The sequence below is a fragment of the Trachypithecus francoisi genome, unplaced genomic scaffold (genome assembly GCF_009764315.1).
Source record: "Trachypithecus francoisi isolate TF-2019V2 unplaced genomic scaffold, Tfra_2.0 Lachesis_group3, whole genome shotgun sequence".
Lineage (NCBI taxonomy): Eukaryota > Metazoa > Chordata > Mammalia > Primates > Cercopithecidae > Trachypithecus > Trachypithecus francoisi.
Genome location: NW_022681468.1, coordinates 98555462 through 98569374, shown reverse-complemented (window position 1 = coordinate 98569374; position 13913 = coordinate 98555462). Strand labels below are relative to the sequence as shown.

At 47.6% G+C, this 13913-nt stretch overlaps 1 protein-coding gene across 6 annotated transcripts in view; it reads left to right on the top strand.

Moving 5' to 3' along the window:
* The first annotated feature begins 4377 nt into the window (after window positions 1-4377).
* CRTC3 (CREB regulated transcription coactivator 3) overlaps window positions 4378-13913 on the top strand; it is a 121806-nt gene continuing 112270 nt past the window's right edge. For 5 of the 6 annotated variants that reach the window (XM_033188988.1, XM_033188986.1, XM_033188987.1 and 2 more), the window contains exon 1: window positions 4379-4703. In XM_033188988.1, coding sequence (XP_033044879.1) covers window positions 4572-4703 — 132 coding nt within the window. In that variant the 5' untranslated portion in view covers window positions 4379-4571. Of the gene's footprint in view, window positions 4704-13913 lie in introns of all 6 variants that reach the window. The other variant, XM_033188989.1, reaches the window with a different exon arrangement.

The following is a 13913-nucleotide window of genomic DNA, read 5'->3' as shown; positions in this document are numbered from 1 at the left end:
CCCCCCCCCATGATAGAACCCGGTGTGTGATGTTCCCCTTCCCGAGTCCAAGTGATCTCATTGTTCAGTTCCCACCTATGAGTGAGAACATGCGGTGTTTGGTTTTCTGTTCTTGTGATAGTTTGCTAAGAATGATGGTTTCCAGCTGCATCCATGTCCCTCCAAAGGACGCAAACTCATCCTTTTTTATGGCTGCATAATATTCCATGGTGTATATGTGCCACAATTCACATTTTTTATTACAAAATTATCCCAACTTCTCAAGAAACTGAGGCAGGAGGATGGCTTGAGCCCACAAGTTCAGGTCCAGCCTGGGCAACACAGTGAGACCCTGTCAAAAAAAAATTTAATATGATTAAGTTAATCAAATAAGAACAGAAGTAGAATGAATATACTCCAAATCAGAATGCAGAAACATTGAACCAGAGTGCAGCTATGAAGGGTGCCTGTGCTGGTGAATTGGTGGACAGATAATGGTAGATTTAGGTTAATACTCATCTCATCTCAATATTTTTCTTTCTTTCTTTTGTTTTTTTTTTTTTTTTTTTTTGAGACGGAGTCTCGCTCTGTCGCCCAGGCTGGAGTGCAGTGGCGGATCTCAGCTCACTGCAAGCTCCGCCTCCCGGGTTTACGCCATTCTCTCGCCTCAGCCTCCCGAGTAGCTGGGACTACAGGCGCCCGCCATCTCGCCCGGCTAATTTTTTGTATTTTTTTAGTAGAGACGGGGTTTCACCGTGTTAGCCAGGATGGTCTCGATCTCCTGACCTCGTGATCCGCCCGTCTCGGCCTCCCAAAGTGCTGGGATTACAGGCTTGAGCCACCGCGCCCGGCCTCTTTCTTTCTTTTGTGAGATGGAGTCTCCCTCTGTCACCCAGGCTGGAGTGCAGTGGCGCTATCTCGGTTCACTGCAAGCTCCGCCTCCCGGGTTCAAGCCATTCTGCCTCAGCCTCCCAAGTACCTGGGACTACAGGCGCCCACCATCACGCCCAGCTTATTTTTTTATTTTTTGTATTTTTAGTAGAGATGGGGTTTCACTGTGTTAGCCAGGATGGTCTTGATCGCCTGACCTCATGATCTACCCGCCTCAGCCTCCTAAAGTGCTGGGATTACAGGCGTTAGCCACCGTGCCCGGCCCATTTCATTATCTTTCTACAGTCCTCCCTACATTGCAGAAGCTGAAAGGTCGAACCTACATTTCCTAGATGATCTTGTGGCAGGGATCTTGGACATAGTTTTGGTTTTTCCAATCATTTCCTCTCATGAGATCTATAAGGTGGAGGTGAAGTGAAGTCTGCATGTGCTATTTATGCTGGGGAGTGCTGTGGTGGAGGTGTTTGATTTCTTTTTTTTTTTTTTTTTTTTTTTTTTTGAGACGGAGTCTTGCTTTGTCGCCCAGGCTGGAGTGCAGTGGGGTGATCTTGGCTGGCTGCAATCTCAGCCTCCCGGGTTCAAGCAATTCTCCTGTCTCAGCCTCCCAAGTAGCTGGCACTATAGGTGCCTGTCACCATGCCTGGCTAATTTTGTATTTTTAGTAGAGACAGGGTTTCACCTTGTTGGTCAGACTGGTCTCAAACTCCTGACCTCAGGTAATCCACCTGCCTAGGCCTCCCAAAGTGTTGGGATTACAGGTGTGAGACACCTAGCCCAGTTTTTTTTTTTGAGACAGAGTCCCCTCTGTGGCCCACGCTGGAGTGCAGTGGTGTGATCTTGGCTGACTGCAACCTCCCGCTCCTGGGTTTAAGCAATTCTCCTGCCTCAGCCTCCTGAGTAGCTGGGATTACAGGCATCCGCCACCACACCTGGCTAATTTTTGTATTTTTAGTAGAGACAGTGTTTCACCATATTGGTCAGGGTGGTCTCGAACTCCTGACCTCAGGCTATCTGCCCGCCTTGGCCTCCCAAAGTGCTGGGATTACAGGTGTGAGCCACCGCACCTGGCTGATGCTTGATATTTCTGCAGTGGCTTCTGATCATGATGATACTCGTATGGTTCAAGAGCTGGTAAGTGTAGAGACGGCTTTCCAATTTAGTAGATGGCTTCCTGATTTCAAAAGAGGCAGTGTCTCCTTTGGTGGCTCATTTTGCAGCATAGCTCTCAAAGTCATTCCTCAAAGTTCAACCTGGAGTTGGTTGCTTCAGCCCTCCAAACAAGTCTGGAAGTCATTTTATACCCTGTAATATATTCTTTTGTACTTAAACCATATAGAAGTTTCTGTTCTCTGAAACTGGACCCAAATAATGTAACAGAAAAGCAGAAATAGAATGTAAAGAAAAAAGCTGGGCACGGTGGCTCACGCCTGTAATCCCAGCACTTTGGGAGGCCAAGACAGGTGGATCACCTGCGATCAACAGTTTGAGACCAGCCTGACCAACATGGTGAAACCCCATCTCTACTAAAAATACAAACAATTAGCCTGCCTGGTGGCGTGTGCCTGTAATCCCAGCTACTCAGGAGGCTGAGGCAGGAGAATTGCTTGAACCCCAGAGGCAGAGGTTGCAGTGAGCTGAGATCGCACCACTGCACTGAAGCCTGGGCAACAGAGCTAGACTTTGTCAAAAAAAAAAAAAAAAAAAAAAAAAAAAAAAAAAAAAATTAGCTGGGCATGGTGGTGCGAGCCTGTAATCCTAGTTACCCAGGAGGCTGAGGCACAAGAATCACTTGAACCCAAGAGGCAGAGGTTGCAGTGAGCTGAGATTGTGCCACTGCACTCCAGCCTGGGTAACAGAACAAGACTCCGTCTCAAAAACAAACGAACAAACAAACAAAAAAGCATGGTAAATAACACAAAATACAACAGAAAAATCCAATTATAATAAAAATCACTAAATTCTAGCTAACAGAGATATATTTTCAGAATACATTTTCTAAAAAGTCCAACTATATGCTATGTCTGAGAGACAGGTGAAAAACATAATGGAATATTATCATATAAATGAATTGACACAAATATATCTCGAAAACATAATGGTGAATGCAAAAAGATGCAAAATGATTATTCAGTATGATGTCATTTTTCTAAAGTTTAAAAACAAAATTAGGTATTCCATATAGCATTGCTGGATCCCTACATCATATGTAATAAAAGTATAAAAACACAAACTGGAATGATATGTACCAACTTGAGCACGGTGACTATCTGTGGGGCGGAAGAGGAAATGAGGGTGGGGTCGTCGTTATGTCTAGTTTTGTATGTCTTTAATAAATCCCAAGTACATGCAGCAAAATGTATTGATGTCTGTTTAATCTTGATAGTGGGGGGCATGGGTGGTATTAATATTATTTTCCGTTCTCTTCTGTAGGCCTCTAATATTTCCCATTTTACAAAACACTGACACACACTCAGGGCTCTCTGGGACGTCTTTGTGCACATCAACATTCATGCTGAGAGTAGCTTCTAGACTCTAAAGCGGAAACTCTCTGAGCACCGTGGCCCACGCCTGTTATCCCAGCACTTTGGGAGGCCGAGGTGGTCAGATCGCTTGAGCCCAGGAGTTCGAGACAGCCTGGGCAAAAGAGCGAGACCCCATCGCTACAAAAACATTTAAAAACTAGCCGGGCGTCCTTACGCCCGCCTGTGGTCCCAGCTATTCGGGAGGCTGAGGTGGGAGGATCGCTTGAGCCCGGGAGGTCAAGGCCTCGGTGAGCCACTGCACTCCAGCCGGGGCGACAGAGAAAGACATCCCTCCACTCCCCCAAAAGAAGGGGAAACTCGCTGAGGCTGCGCGCTGATTTTCCAAGGTGGGGCTGGCACCTGCTGAAGCTGCCACAGGAGTGGAGAGACCATAGGGAGACTTGGAAAGAACCTGGAAAGGTGGCCGGGGCTATGGAGCCAAGCCCTGTAGCAGGGCTGAATGGTGTCTATAGTTTGTGCAGAACAGGAGGCAGTGTTTAAAGCCGAGATACAGCTTTAGTTGACTGGAGTGGGGAGGGGTGGGTGTGAGAGGTCAGGAAACCAGCGGCTGGAGGCCGGGGGCCTGGAGCCGCAGGGCTGGCGGGCAGATATTAGGCCCCAGGCAAAATGGGCGCAACCCCTGCGGGGGCCCGAGGTGACCTGCTTGAGGTCCGGTCGCCCAGGTTCCACCTGGAGAAGAAAATCTTCGTAATTTGGCGGGGGGAGGGAGGATGCGGGCACAGGCTGTGTTCTCTACGTCGCTTAGACGCAGAGGCCATCCCTGGGTCGGAGAGTCTCCGTGGAGTGGCACCCCAGCGTCCCCCATACGCCGGGGCCGCTTTGTCGGGCTGACCGGGGTCCCTCCGGGTGGCCGCCGGCGGCGGGTCCCGAGCCAGGCCGGGAAGCGGGGAGCAGCCCTCAGCCCGCGAGCGCTGGGCCGGGGCGGGCGGGAGGCCGGGCGGGCCCCGCGGAGGGCGGGGCGGGGCCAGGCGCACGGGGGCGGACCTCTGCGCGCTCCCGGCCGCTGGCTGGCTCCGGGGCCGCGGCGGCTCCTCTGCCGGGTCGCGCCGGACGACGGGCTTCGGGCGGCGGCCCCGGCGGCCTGCGGACGGACGGGTGGGCGGAGGAGCAGGCCCCGCGGCCGCCGTCTCCCGCTTCTGCCCGCGCAGGGCCCGCGACATGGCCGCCTCGCCGGGCTCGGGCAGCGCCAACCCGCGGAAGTTCAGTGAGAAGATCGCGCTGCACACGCAGCGACAGGCCGAGGAGACGCGGGCCTTCGAGCAGCTCATGACCGACCTGACCCTGTCGCGGGTGAGGGCCCAGGCCGGCGCGGGCGGGGGCGGCCACGGCCGCGGGCGGGACCCGCGCGGCGGTGAGAGGTCGCGCGGCAGAGGCGATGGCGGGGCCGGGCGGGGGCCGCGCCCGGGAACCGGCGGCTGGGAGGGGGACCGGAGCGGCCGCGGCCTCGGCGCTTCCTCGCCTGGCGACACCCGTTAACCGTTCGCGATTCCTGGCGGAGGTGGGAGGGTCGCCGGGTCCCGTGTACGGGGAGATGGACAGGGGTGAAGCCCGTGGAGGCGGGCGGCCGTGCGAGGGCGGCCTGAGCGGGAGGAGGACGGAGAGCCCCGAGAGGAAATCGCAAACAGCTCGGAGGCCGGCCGGGTGGCGCGGCGCGGCTTCTGGTCGCTCCGAACATCCCCCACCATCCAGCCCTGCTGTTCTGCCGGCGAGGAAGGCCGCGGGCACCCCAGGGTCCCACGCGCTCGTGGAGGGAGCTCTGTGCACAAGTCCATCCAGGGCCCGGCCCTGGGGTGGCTCGGGGTGTGGGTACCACGACGGGATTCTATGTCGAGCGTGAGTCTCTGCCCCTTTTACTCCTTGGAGGTGCTTTATTGGGTCCAGTTTACTTTGTTCGGCCCCGGATATTTAGTGAGAACTGACAAGCGTCGCTGGTGACTGAGGAGGGACCTGAAGGAATCAGTAAGGCGCGAGCCGGGACAAACACCTGGCGAGGTTAGGTAACCGCTGAGTGAGGCAGTGGAGGATGGAGAGCCAACCGGAGTGTCCGCGCAGGATTGCAGAGAAGGAGGGTCAGCAGGAGTGGGGCTGGCCTTGAGGATCCTGAATGCTGACCTTGGAGGACCATCGGGAGGATGGGGGAGGATCTGCAGATACTGGGGGACCGAGGTGGGGGAGACAGCTTGAAAGAGAGCTGAGCGCAGAGTTGCAAACCAGCTGAGTTGCAGACACATTATTTTTTGGCCAGCGCAGTGTTTGGGAAAAATTGAATCTGTTGCCAGAATTTTTAACTTGGAAGACTTCCACACAAAAATCCAAATTTCCTTATTATTTATTTATTATTATTTATATATATTAAAAATTGGGAGACCAGTTAACACTAGTCCTGAATTCCTGCATGACAGCTACGGACAAGCTGGAGCTGGGTGATGATGAAAGGGAGCTCAGCTCCCTTTCAAATGGAGCAAGAACTCTAGTTTGCCACCGTCCACACCACTTTCTGTCACAGTCCCTCAAGGGGAAGCTAGGTGACAGTTGCCATTTATACTCATGATGGTGTTTTCTTTAAGTGAAGTTAAGGAAAAAGTGAAATATTTCCTGTACTTACATTTCTGTTCACATTGAGAAAATATATATATAGAGAGAGAAAGAAGCTGAAGGTTTCAAGAAAATGTTTTCTTATACCCTGTCAGCTTCACTCATTTATTACCTGCCTGGCATCCACTGGCATTTACTTCTGTGACCTTGGTTAGATTCAGAGATGAACTCGATAAGCTCAGAGCACATTAAAAAGAATGGGTGGGCCGCGCGCGGTGGCTCAAGCCTGTGATCCCAGCACTTCGGGAGGCCAAGACGGGCGGATCACGAGGTCAGGAGATCGAGACCATCCTGGCTAACACGGTGAAACCTCGTCTCTACTAAAAGAATACAAAAAACTAGCCGGGCGAGGTGGCGGGCGCCTGTAGTCCCAGCTACTGGGGAGGCTGAGGTAGGAGAATGGCGTAAACCCGGGAGGCGGAGCTTGCAGTGAGCTGAGATCTGGCCACTGCACTCCAGCCTGGGCGACAGAGCAAGACTCCGTCTCAAAAAAAAAAAAAAAAAAAAAAGAATGGGTGGGTGAAAACTGAGGATTAGTGTTGGGGCCTGTGTTGTTTAGATACATACTGTACATCGTTTATGTACAAATACATGCACTGTATATGTCTGTATACCTATGGTGGATCCAATCTTTCACCCAATTCATGAATCTCCCTTAAAATATCCCTGAGAGGTGAGGTCATGAGTAATGTACAGACTCTCTTTTAAAGGCAAAAATTTTTCACAGATCCTCACTGTTTACATTACTTTCAAATAAAAAAAAAGTGTTTACTTACTTTCAAGAGACCTTGCTATAGCTCAAGGTCTGTTGAATTTAGCAAGCCTAATCAACTGCGGCCCATATGATAATTCAGTCACCACTTTATTCTAATTACTACAAAATTAGGGTGTCATTTTGCCCTTCACCTGGTACAGGGAATCATTTACATATTAATTCTGCCCGTGTTTTCTTCTTGGCCAGTTACAAGTAAAGTAACACTGCTTGACTCCACTGTGCTCATAAACACATCTGTAAATGATAACACTGAATTTGGCTACTAATGTTTGCTTATTTAAAAATCTTAAGGGTTATTTTCATAAAGAATCACAAAATTAGAACACTTCTCATGGAGAACTCTTAGATTCCCAGCATGTCTATGAAGGATGTGTCTCTAAGCATCCGAAGATCCCAGCTGGAGGAGTATCCACCTAGTTCATAATTGGTAACTGGATGGCAGATATACTGACTTTCTAGCCCATTACTAGCCCATGATAGACATACTAATTGATAGGGCAGACATTACTGATCCATCTAGATACTCATTCCCCTCTGAGCCTGTGTTGGGATTCAAGTCCTTCTCTGCATAATCAAAGCAATCCTTCAGAGTTGGCATTAAATCCTGTTCACCTAGTGGGTAGGATAGACTAGATTGTGGAGGATTTTCTCTAGCTTTAGAAGTGCAGCATTATCAGGAAGCAGTGGGAAAATTTTGAGAAGGGAGTACTAGGAGGAGGAGTTGACTGGTAGTACCTGGAATGGTAAAGAGAGGGAAGAAAGTGGGGTCGGGCATGGTGGTTCACGCCTGTAATCCTAGCACTTTGGGAGGCTGAGGGGGGCGGATCACAAGGTCAAGAGACTGAGACCATCCTGGCCAATATGGTGAAACCCCATCTCTACTAAAAGTACAAAAATTAGCCTGGCATGGTGGCATGCGCCTGTAGTTCCAGCTACTTGGGAGGCTGAGGCAGGAGAATTGCTCGAACCCAGGAGGTGGAGGTTGCGGTGAGCCGGGATCATGCCACTGTACTCCAGCCTGGGCGACAGAGTGAGACTTCATCTCAAAAAAAAAAAAAAAAAGAGAGAGAGAGGGGAGGGAAGAAAGTGGTTGCAGGTATGCCTGGGAAGAGGCTGTTCTGTTGTACATTTATTAATGTATTCATTTGTCAGTATTTGAGTGCCTACTTTGTTGTTAATGGGGTGTGTGTTTGTGAGGGAGAAGTGTGAAAACATGGGGCTGTCCTTTAAAGATCTTACTAATTTGTCCCACAAATTTACTTACTGAGTGAGTCCTTAGTGTGTGCCAGGGGTTAGGATGGACACTGGGTATATAGTAATGAGCAAGCAAAACATAGTGTCCTAATGGATTTTAGGATTTAATGAGGAAGATATTGATTTAGTAAGTGAGGACACATTTGGGTGAATATCAGCAAAGCAGAAGTAGCTGGAGCTCTGGACATGTATGGTAGGGAGTTCTCACCTCTTCCAGTGGCCTAAAGGCTCAGTGGGAGTAGGGAAGGCATTTGAGGGTTTGTGTGTTGAGGGAGGGAATATGTTGCAGGTACAGAGAACGGAGATTCAGTAAAAGGGGATGAGGGGGATGATGTGAGATGAGGCTGGAGGCATTCACAGGGATCAGGTTGTAGAGACAGGATTTGGAACTTGATCTTAAGGACAATGGAAAGTCACTGAAGGGGTTGAACCATGGGAGATTTGCATTTTTAAAAGATTCCTCTAGCTCCAGCATGGTGGGTAGAAGAGAGGAGGAGGAGGATTTTAGCAGGAGATGTGATAGTGGCATTTATTAAGATGGTGGCAGTCGGGAGGCAGAGTGGTGAGCAGATTGATACTTAGGAGGTGGAAAGGACTGGATTCCATGAATGGGTGAGGAAGGTGAGAAAGAGGGAGGGCTCGAACCATTTCAGGGTGTTCTTCATTAAGCAGACACCGGCAGGAGCAAGTTTGTGCGGAAATGCTGAGTTTGAGGTGCCTGTGAGGCACATAAGTAGAGATAGTCCAGCAGGCAGCTGTTTAGATGGTTTTGCAGCTTGAGAAGAAAGGCTGGGCTACTGAGAAAAATGGAGGAATTGTTGGTATGTAGCCACAGAAGTAGATTTGGCTGCCTAGGAAGAATTGATGGAACAGATATTATAAACTGGTGGCTTAAGTTCTGTATTTGGCCTTCTAACATGTTTTTGGTTTTGACCCAAAATGTGGTTAGTTGGTTGGTTGGTTGGTTTTAATTAGGGCTAACAATGAATATTGGGATTTTATAGTAAAATCTGGACTTTGGTTTTTTTTGAAAAATGAGATAATCTAACAATACTCACCCGAGATTTCTGGATGGCACCAGTTGCCTGGAGCTGAATGTTGGCTGCCCCATTAGAAAGGCCATGGATGTGGTCTTCAGTTTGCCACAGTCTGCACCACTCTCTAAGGTATTCTTTGTAGTGATCCCAGACTGCTTCACTTAGATTCCCTGCTTGGCAGCTACAGGCATTTGAGTTTGTGACCCTTGTCAGAAAGTGAACTGTGAGGCTGGGCGCGATGGCTCACGCCTGTAATCCCAGCACTTTGGGAGGCCGAGGCGGGTGGATCACCTGAGGTGTCGGGAGTTTGAGACCAGACTGACCAACATGGAGGAACCTAAACTAAAAATACAAAAAAATTAGCCAGGCATGGTGGCGGGTGCCTGTAATCCCAGCTACTCAGGAGGCTGAGGCAGGAGAATTGCTTGAACCCGGGAGGCAGAGGTTGCAGTGAGCTGAAATCGTGCCATGGCACTCCAACCTGGGCAACAAGAGTGAAACTCCATCTCAAAAAAAAAAAGAAAGAAAAAAAAGAAAGTGAACCATGAAGAGGGCCTAGGAGAAGCCCAAGGAACTAAGGAACTATACACCATTTGAAAGGGAGGTGGAGGAGCTGGCAAAGAAGGCTTGAAGAGCAACCAGAGGGGCAGGAGAAAGCCAGGAGTACTCTTGTGAAGAGGAGGGAATGCCGACCAGCTGAGCCTAGTGCTGCTGACTTGGTCGACACAAAAGATGTGTCCTTTGGTCTAGTCATGTGGAGGTCATCGGAGGAGGTCATCAGTAACCTTGGTGAGAGTTGCTGCATTCTCAGGGTGCTGGGTGAAAGGCTAACTGTGAGATGTTGAGGATGGGGGTGAGGAATGGAGATAGTGTTGGAAACTTATTCCAGAAGTTTGGCTGTGAAGAGCAACTTGTGTTGAGGAACCACAGGACTAACTCAGCATATCAACCTGGAGTGTTGATTTGACTTGTATATTTGTGAAGACTCATTATTTTCATGTGAAAATAAACCAATGATAAGACAATAGATATGTCATAGATTAGCGAGGTCTCAGAATGGAGGAGAGAGAGAAGATGGAAATATTAGATTTCGGCTAAATATTGAGGACTTTCCTTCTGCTAGGCACTGTAATCCCTTTCACATGTTGTTATCTCACATAGTCCTCAAAATGAGCCTATGGTGTGTCTATCTGGAATTTTCCTCATTTTGTGGATGAGTAAACTGAGGCTTAGAGAGGTATGGTTGCTGAGCTGGTAAGTGGTAGAGCCGGGGTTTGAATCTGGCTATCACAGTGAATGTCTATATACTCAGCTACTTTAATTTCCCCCATAAGGATCTTCAACTGCTTTTACTCCCTGCTATAAGGTATCAGCATCATTTATTGAAAAGACTTTTCTTTGCCCATTGAGTTACTGTGGCTGTGGCAATTTTGTTGCAATCAGTTGGCCATATAAGTGTTGGTTTATTTTTAGACTCTCTTCTGTTCCAGCAATTTGTATATCTCTCTTTTTGACAATAGCACACTGTATATTATAGCTTTATAGTAAGGCTTAAAACCTAGTAATTTAAGTCCTCTAACTTATCTCTTTTTGAAAATTGCTCTGGCTAGGCGCCGTGGCTTACGCCTGTAATCCCAGCATTTTGGGAGGCTGAGGTGGGCAGATCGCTTGAGCCCAGGAGTTCTAGACCAGCCTCGGTAACATGGTGAAATCCGTCTCTAAAAAAAAAAAAAAAAAAAAAAAAAAATTAGCTGGGCATGGTGGCGCGCCTGTGTTTGGGAGGTGAAGGCTGCAGTGAGCTGTAATTGTGACACTGCACTCCAGTCTGGGCAACAGAGACCCTATCTCAAAAAAAAAAAAATTGCTCTGACTATTCTAGGTCATTTGCACATCCATAAATTTTAGAATTATCTTGTCAATCTCTCTAAAAGGACCTGCTGGGATTTTGGATTGTAATCGTGTTGGCTATTGTGAGACTTTTCTCAAAAAGCAATTAATGAGGCCTGGATCTCATTTCCTGTAGGCATTAAAGAAAATTCCACTAAGATGTGTGACTGTAGGCCAAAGGTCGCTAACTCAGTCAGTGAGGCAGGTAAGGAAAATGAATGGAGGGGCCAGGAAGGAGATGATCATGGCAGCTGATCCTGGGCCATCATGGAGGAATAACAGGGTACAGTGAGGACTTGGCAAATGCTGTCTAAGGGGGTGGCCTCTTCTCAGCTTCATTCAGCAATGCCTTGCAAGAACATAGGTTCATGTTGTCTGACCTTTCAATCACGAGAAGTTGGAAAAACAGATTTTTAAGCAGTGTCCTGATTTTTTTCAATTGAAATTTAATACACTGAATGGGTCAACATCTGGTGGGTAAACAGAACACTCTCTAGGCGAAATGTGGCCCATGGACTGCCAGTCTGTGACCTCGGCCTTAGGCTAATCATTCTTTGGTTCACATGTTCATCATCTGTAAACATGAAGGTGTTGAAGACAGTCTCAAAGTTCTTTTTCTAGCACAATGAGTCTAAATTTCAAAAAAGGAAAATGTCAAAATAACTCAGAGTTTGAAGAGGTAACTGAGATCAGCAATAATGATAATATCTTAAGAAGTTGCCCAGAGCTTTACATTTGACATACTACTGTTGTGTCTGTGTCATTTAATCCTCAGTTTATCTTGTGCAGGAGGCATCAGAGTTGTTTGCCCAACCACACGGGAATTCCAGGTTACAATGTCACATCATCCGATAACAGGTCCAGTGCTTTTTGTTTTTTTACAGAGTCTCGCTCTGTCGCCCAGGCTGGAGTGCAGTGGCAAGATCTCAGCTCACTGCAAGCTCCGCCTTCCCAGTTCACGCCATTCTCCTGCCTCAGCCTCCCAAGTAGTTGGGACTACAGGCGCCCACCACCACGCCCGGCTAATTTTTTTGTACTTTTAGTAGAGGGAGGGTGTCACCGTGTTAGCCAGGATGGTCTCGATCTCGATCTCCTGACCTCATGATCCGCCCGCCTCGGCCTCCCAAAGTGCTAGGATTACAGGCGTGAGCCACTGTGCCTGGTCTTTTTTTTTTTGAGGCAGAGTCTCACTGTGTCACCCAGGCTGTAGTACAGTGGCATGATCTTGGCTCACTGCAACCTCTGCTTCCTGGGTTCAAGCAGTTCTCTTGCCTCATCCTCCCAAGTAGCTAGGATTGCAGGCATGCACCACCACACCCAGCTAATTTTTAGTAGAGACGGGGTTTCACCGTGTTGGCCAGGCTGGCAGTGCTCTTTTTTAACAGTCTTTGAAGGCTCTCGAAATAGGTGCTTTGGGAGGGAGAGCAGTTATGGGGGACTGTGAGATGGCCTTCAGCTCAGTTGAAGACAGGTCGCTGTCTGGATTTATAACTTGGGTTGGTTGAAGTGTCAAGGCTTTTGGGTAAGAGTTGAAGCCTTTGTGAGAACTCTCGGAAGGCAGGAACTTTTGCATACATTCATCTTAGTAAGCCAGTGCCTGACATACTACTTGACACACAGTTAAGTTTTTGTATCAGTAAATCAATGGATAAATTGATCCTTCAAAAAAGAAATCAAAGGCTTTAAATCAAGGTGGCTGATAATTTTGTCCAGAGAATTTCAAGAATAGTCAGATGCTTTTGGTAAGTACTTTTAGAATGTTAAGATTGAAAGCTGAGAGACTTTATTCCTATAACTCCACTCCTAGATGGAAAAAACTCACCATGTCGTCCTCCTCCTGTTTGACCCTGAGATTTGGGTTTTGATTAATAGGTTATAACTGTCTCCCTGTTTAGTACGTTTGATAAATCAAATACAGCAGGTATAAGGGAAGTTAAAGCCACTAAAGGATTTCATATGCCTTTAAAATTTCCAAATGGGTATAAGTCTTTATCTTTTAAGGATGCATACTGAAATATGGAGTGATACGATGTCTGAGATTTCTTTCAGTGAGGCACTGTGGGTAGTGGAGAGGGTAAAGATAAAAGATGACTGGATATAAGTTGGTAATTTTTAAGCTAGAAGATGGATAGATGGGGTTTCATTATACCTGTCTTTATTTCACATATGCTATTTGAAATCTTTCATAATGAATGTAAAAAGGAAACAATCGCAGAGCTTTATAGGTTCAATAATACTTTTGGTCAACCAAACTTCACCTTTTTTTTTTTTTTGAGTTCGTAATTAGTATCATCGAGGGAAAGATGGCACAAAGGAAAGAGCGTGGTGAAAATGGGCATATGGGCTTTGAGGCTGACAGCCGTGGCTCAGCCTCCTGCTAGCCACGTGGCAAGTCACTGAACTGAGTCTGGGTCTCCAGGTCTGTAACAGCAGGAGAGTACAGTCTCATTTGCGTGGTTGTGGGGAGGATTAGGGATGAAGTGGGCCAAGTGTCCGAGAACAGCACCTGGCCCATCCTAGGGGCTTAGATCTGGTAGTGTTTTATTATTGTTAGAGACAGAGAGTAATGAAGGGTAAAAATCTGCCCCAGGGCTCTCGTCTATAACCCTTTTCTTCTGTATATGAATTATAGTGCCAACGGTTATGTAACCATGGAGCTAATTTATTATTTTAGAAACAGAACTCTTAAAGACCAGATCAGACCACTTTGAGATTTACAAGAACTGTAACCAGTTTATTGCTTTTAGAAAAATGAAGTAAGGAAGAACTTCCAGAAGAAAGGCATATTAAAATGGTGGGATGCCATTTTATAGCTATTGAACTGAACTCCTTCCTTACCCCAATTAATGATAATATCCAACGTCAATGAGTTTTTTTTTTTTTTTTTTTTGGTGAAACTTTTCTCATATGTATATTAGTAAACTGTTTGGGAAAGCATTTTGGCAGTATATG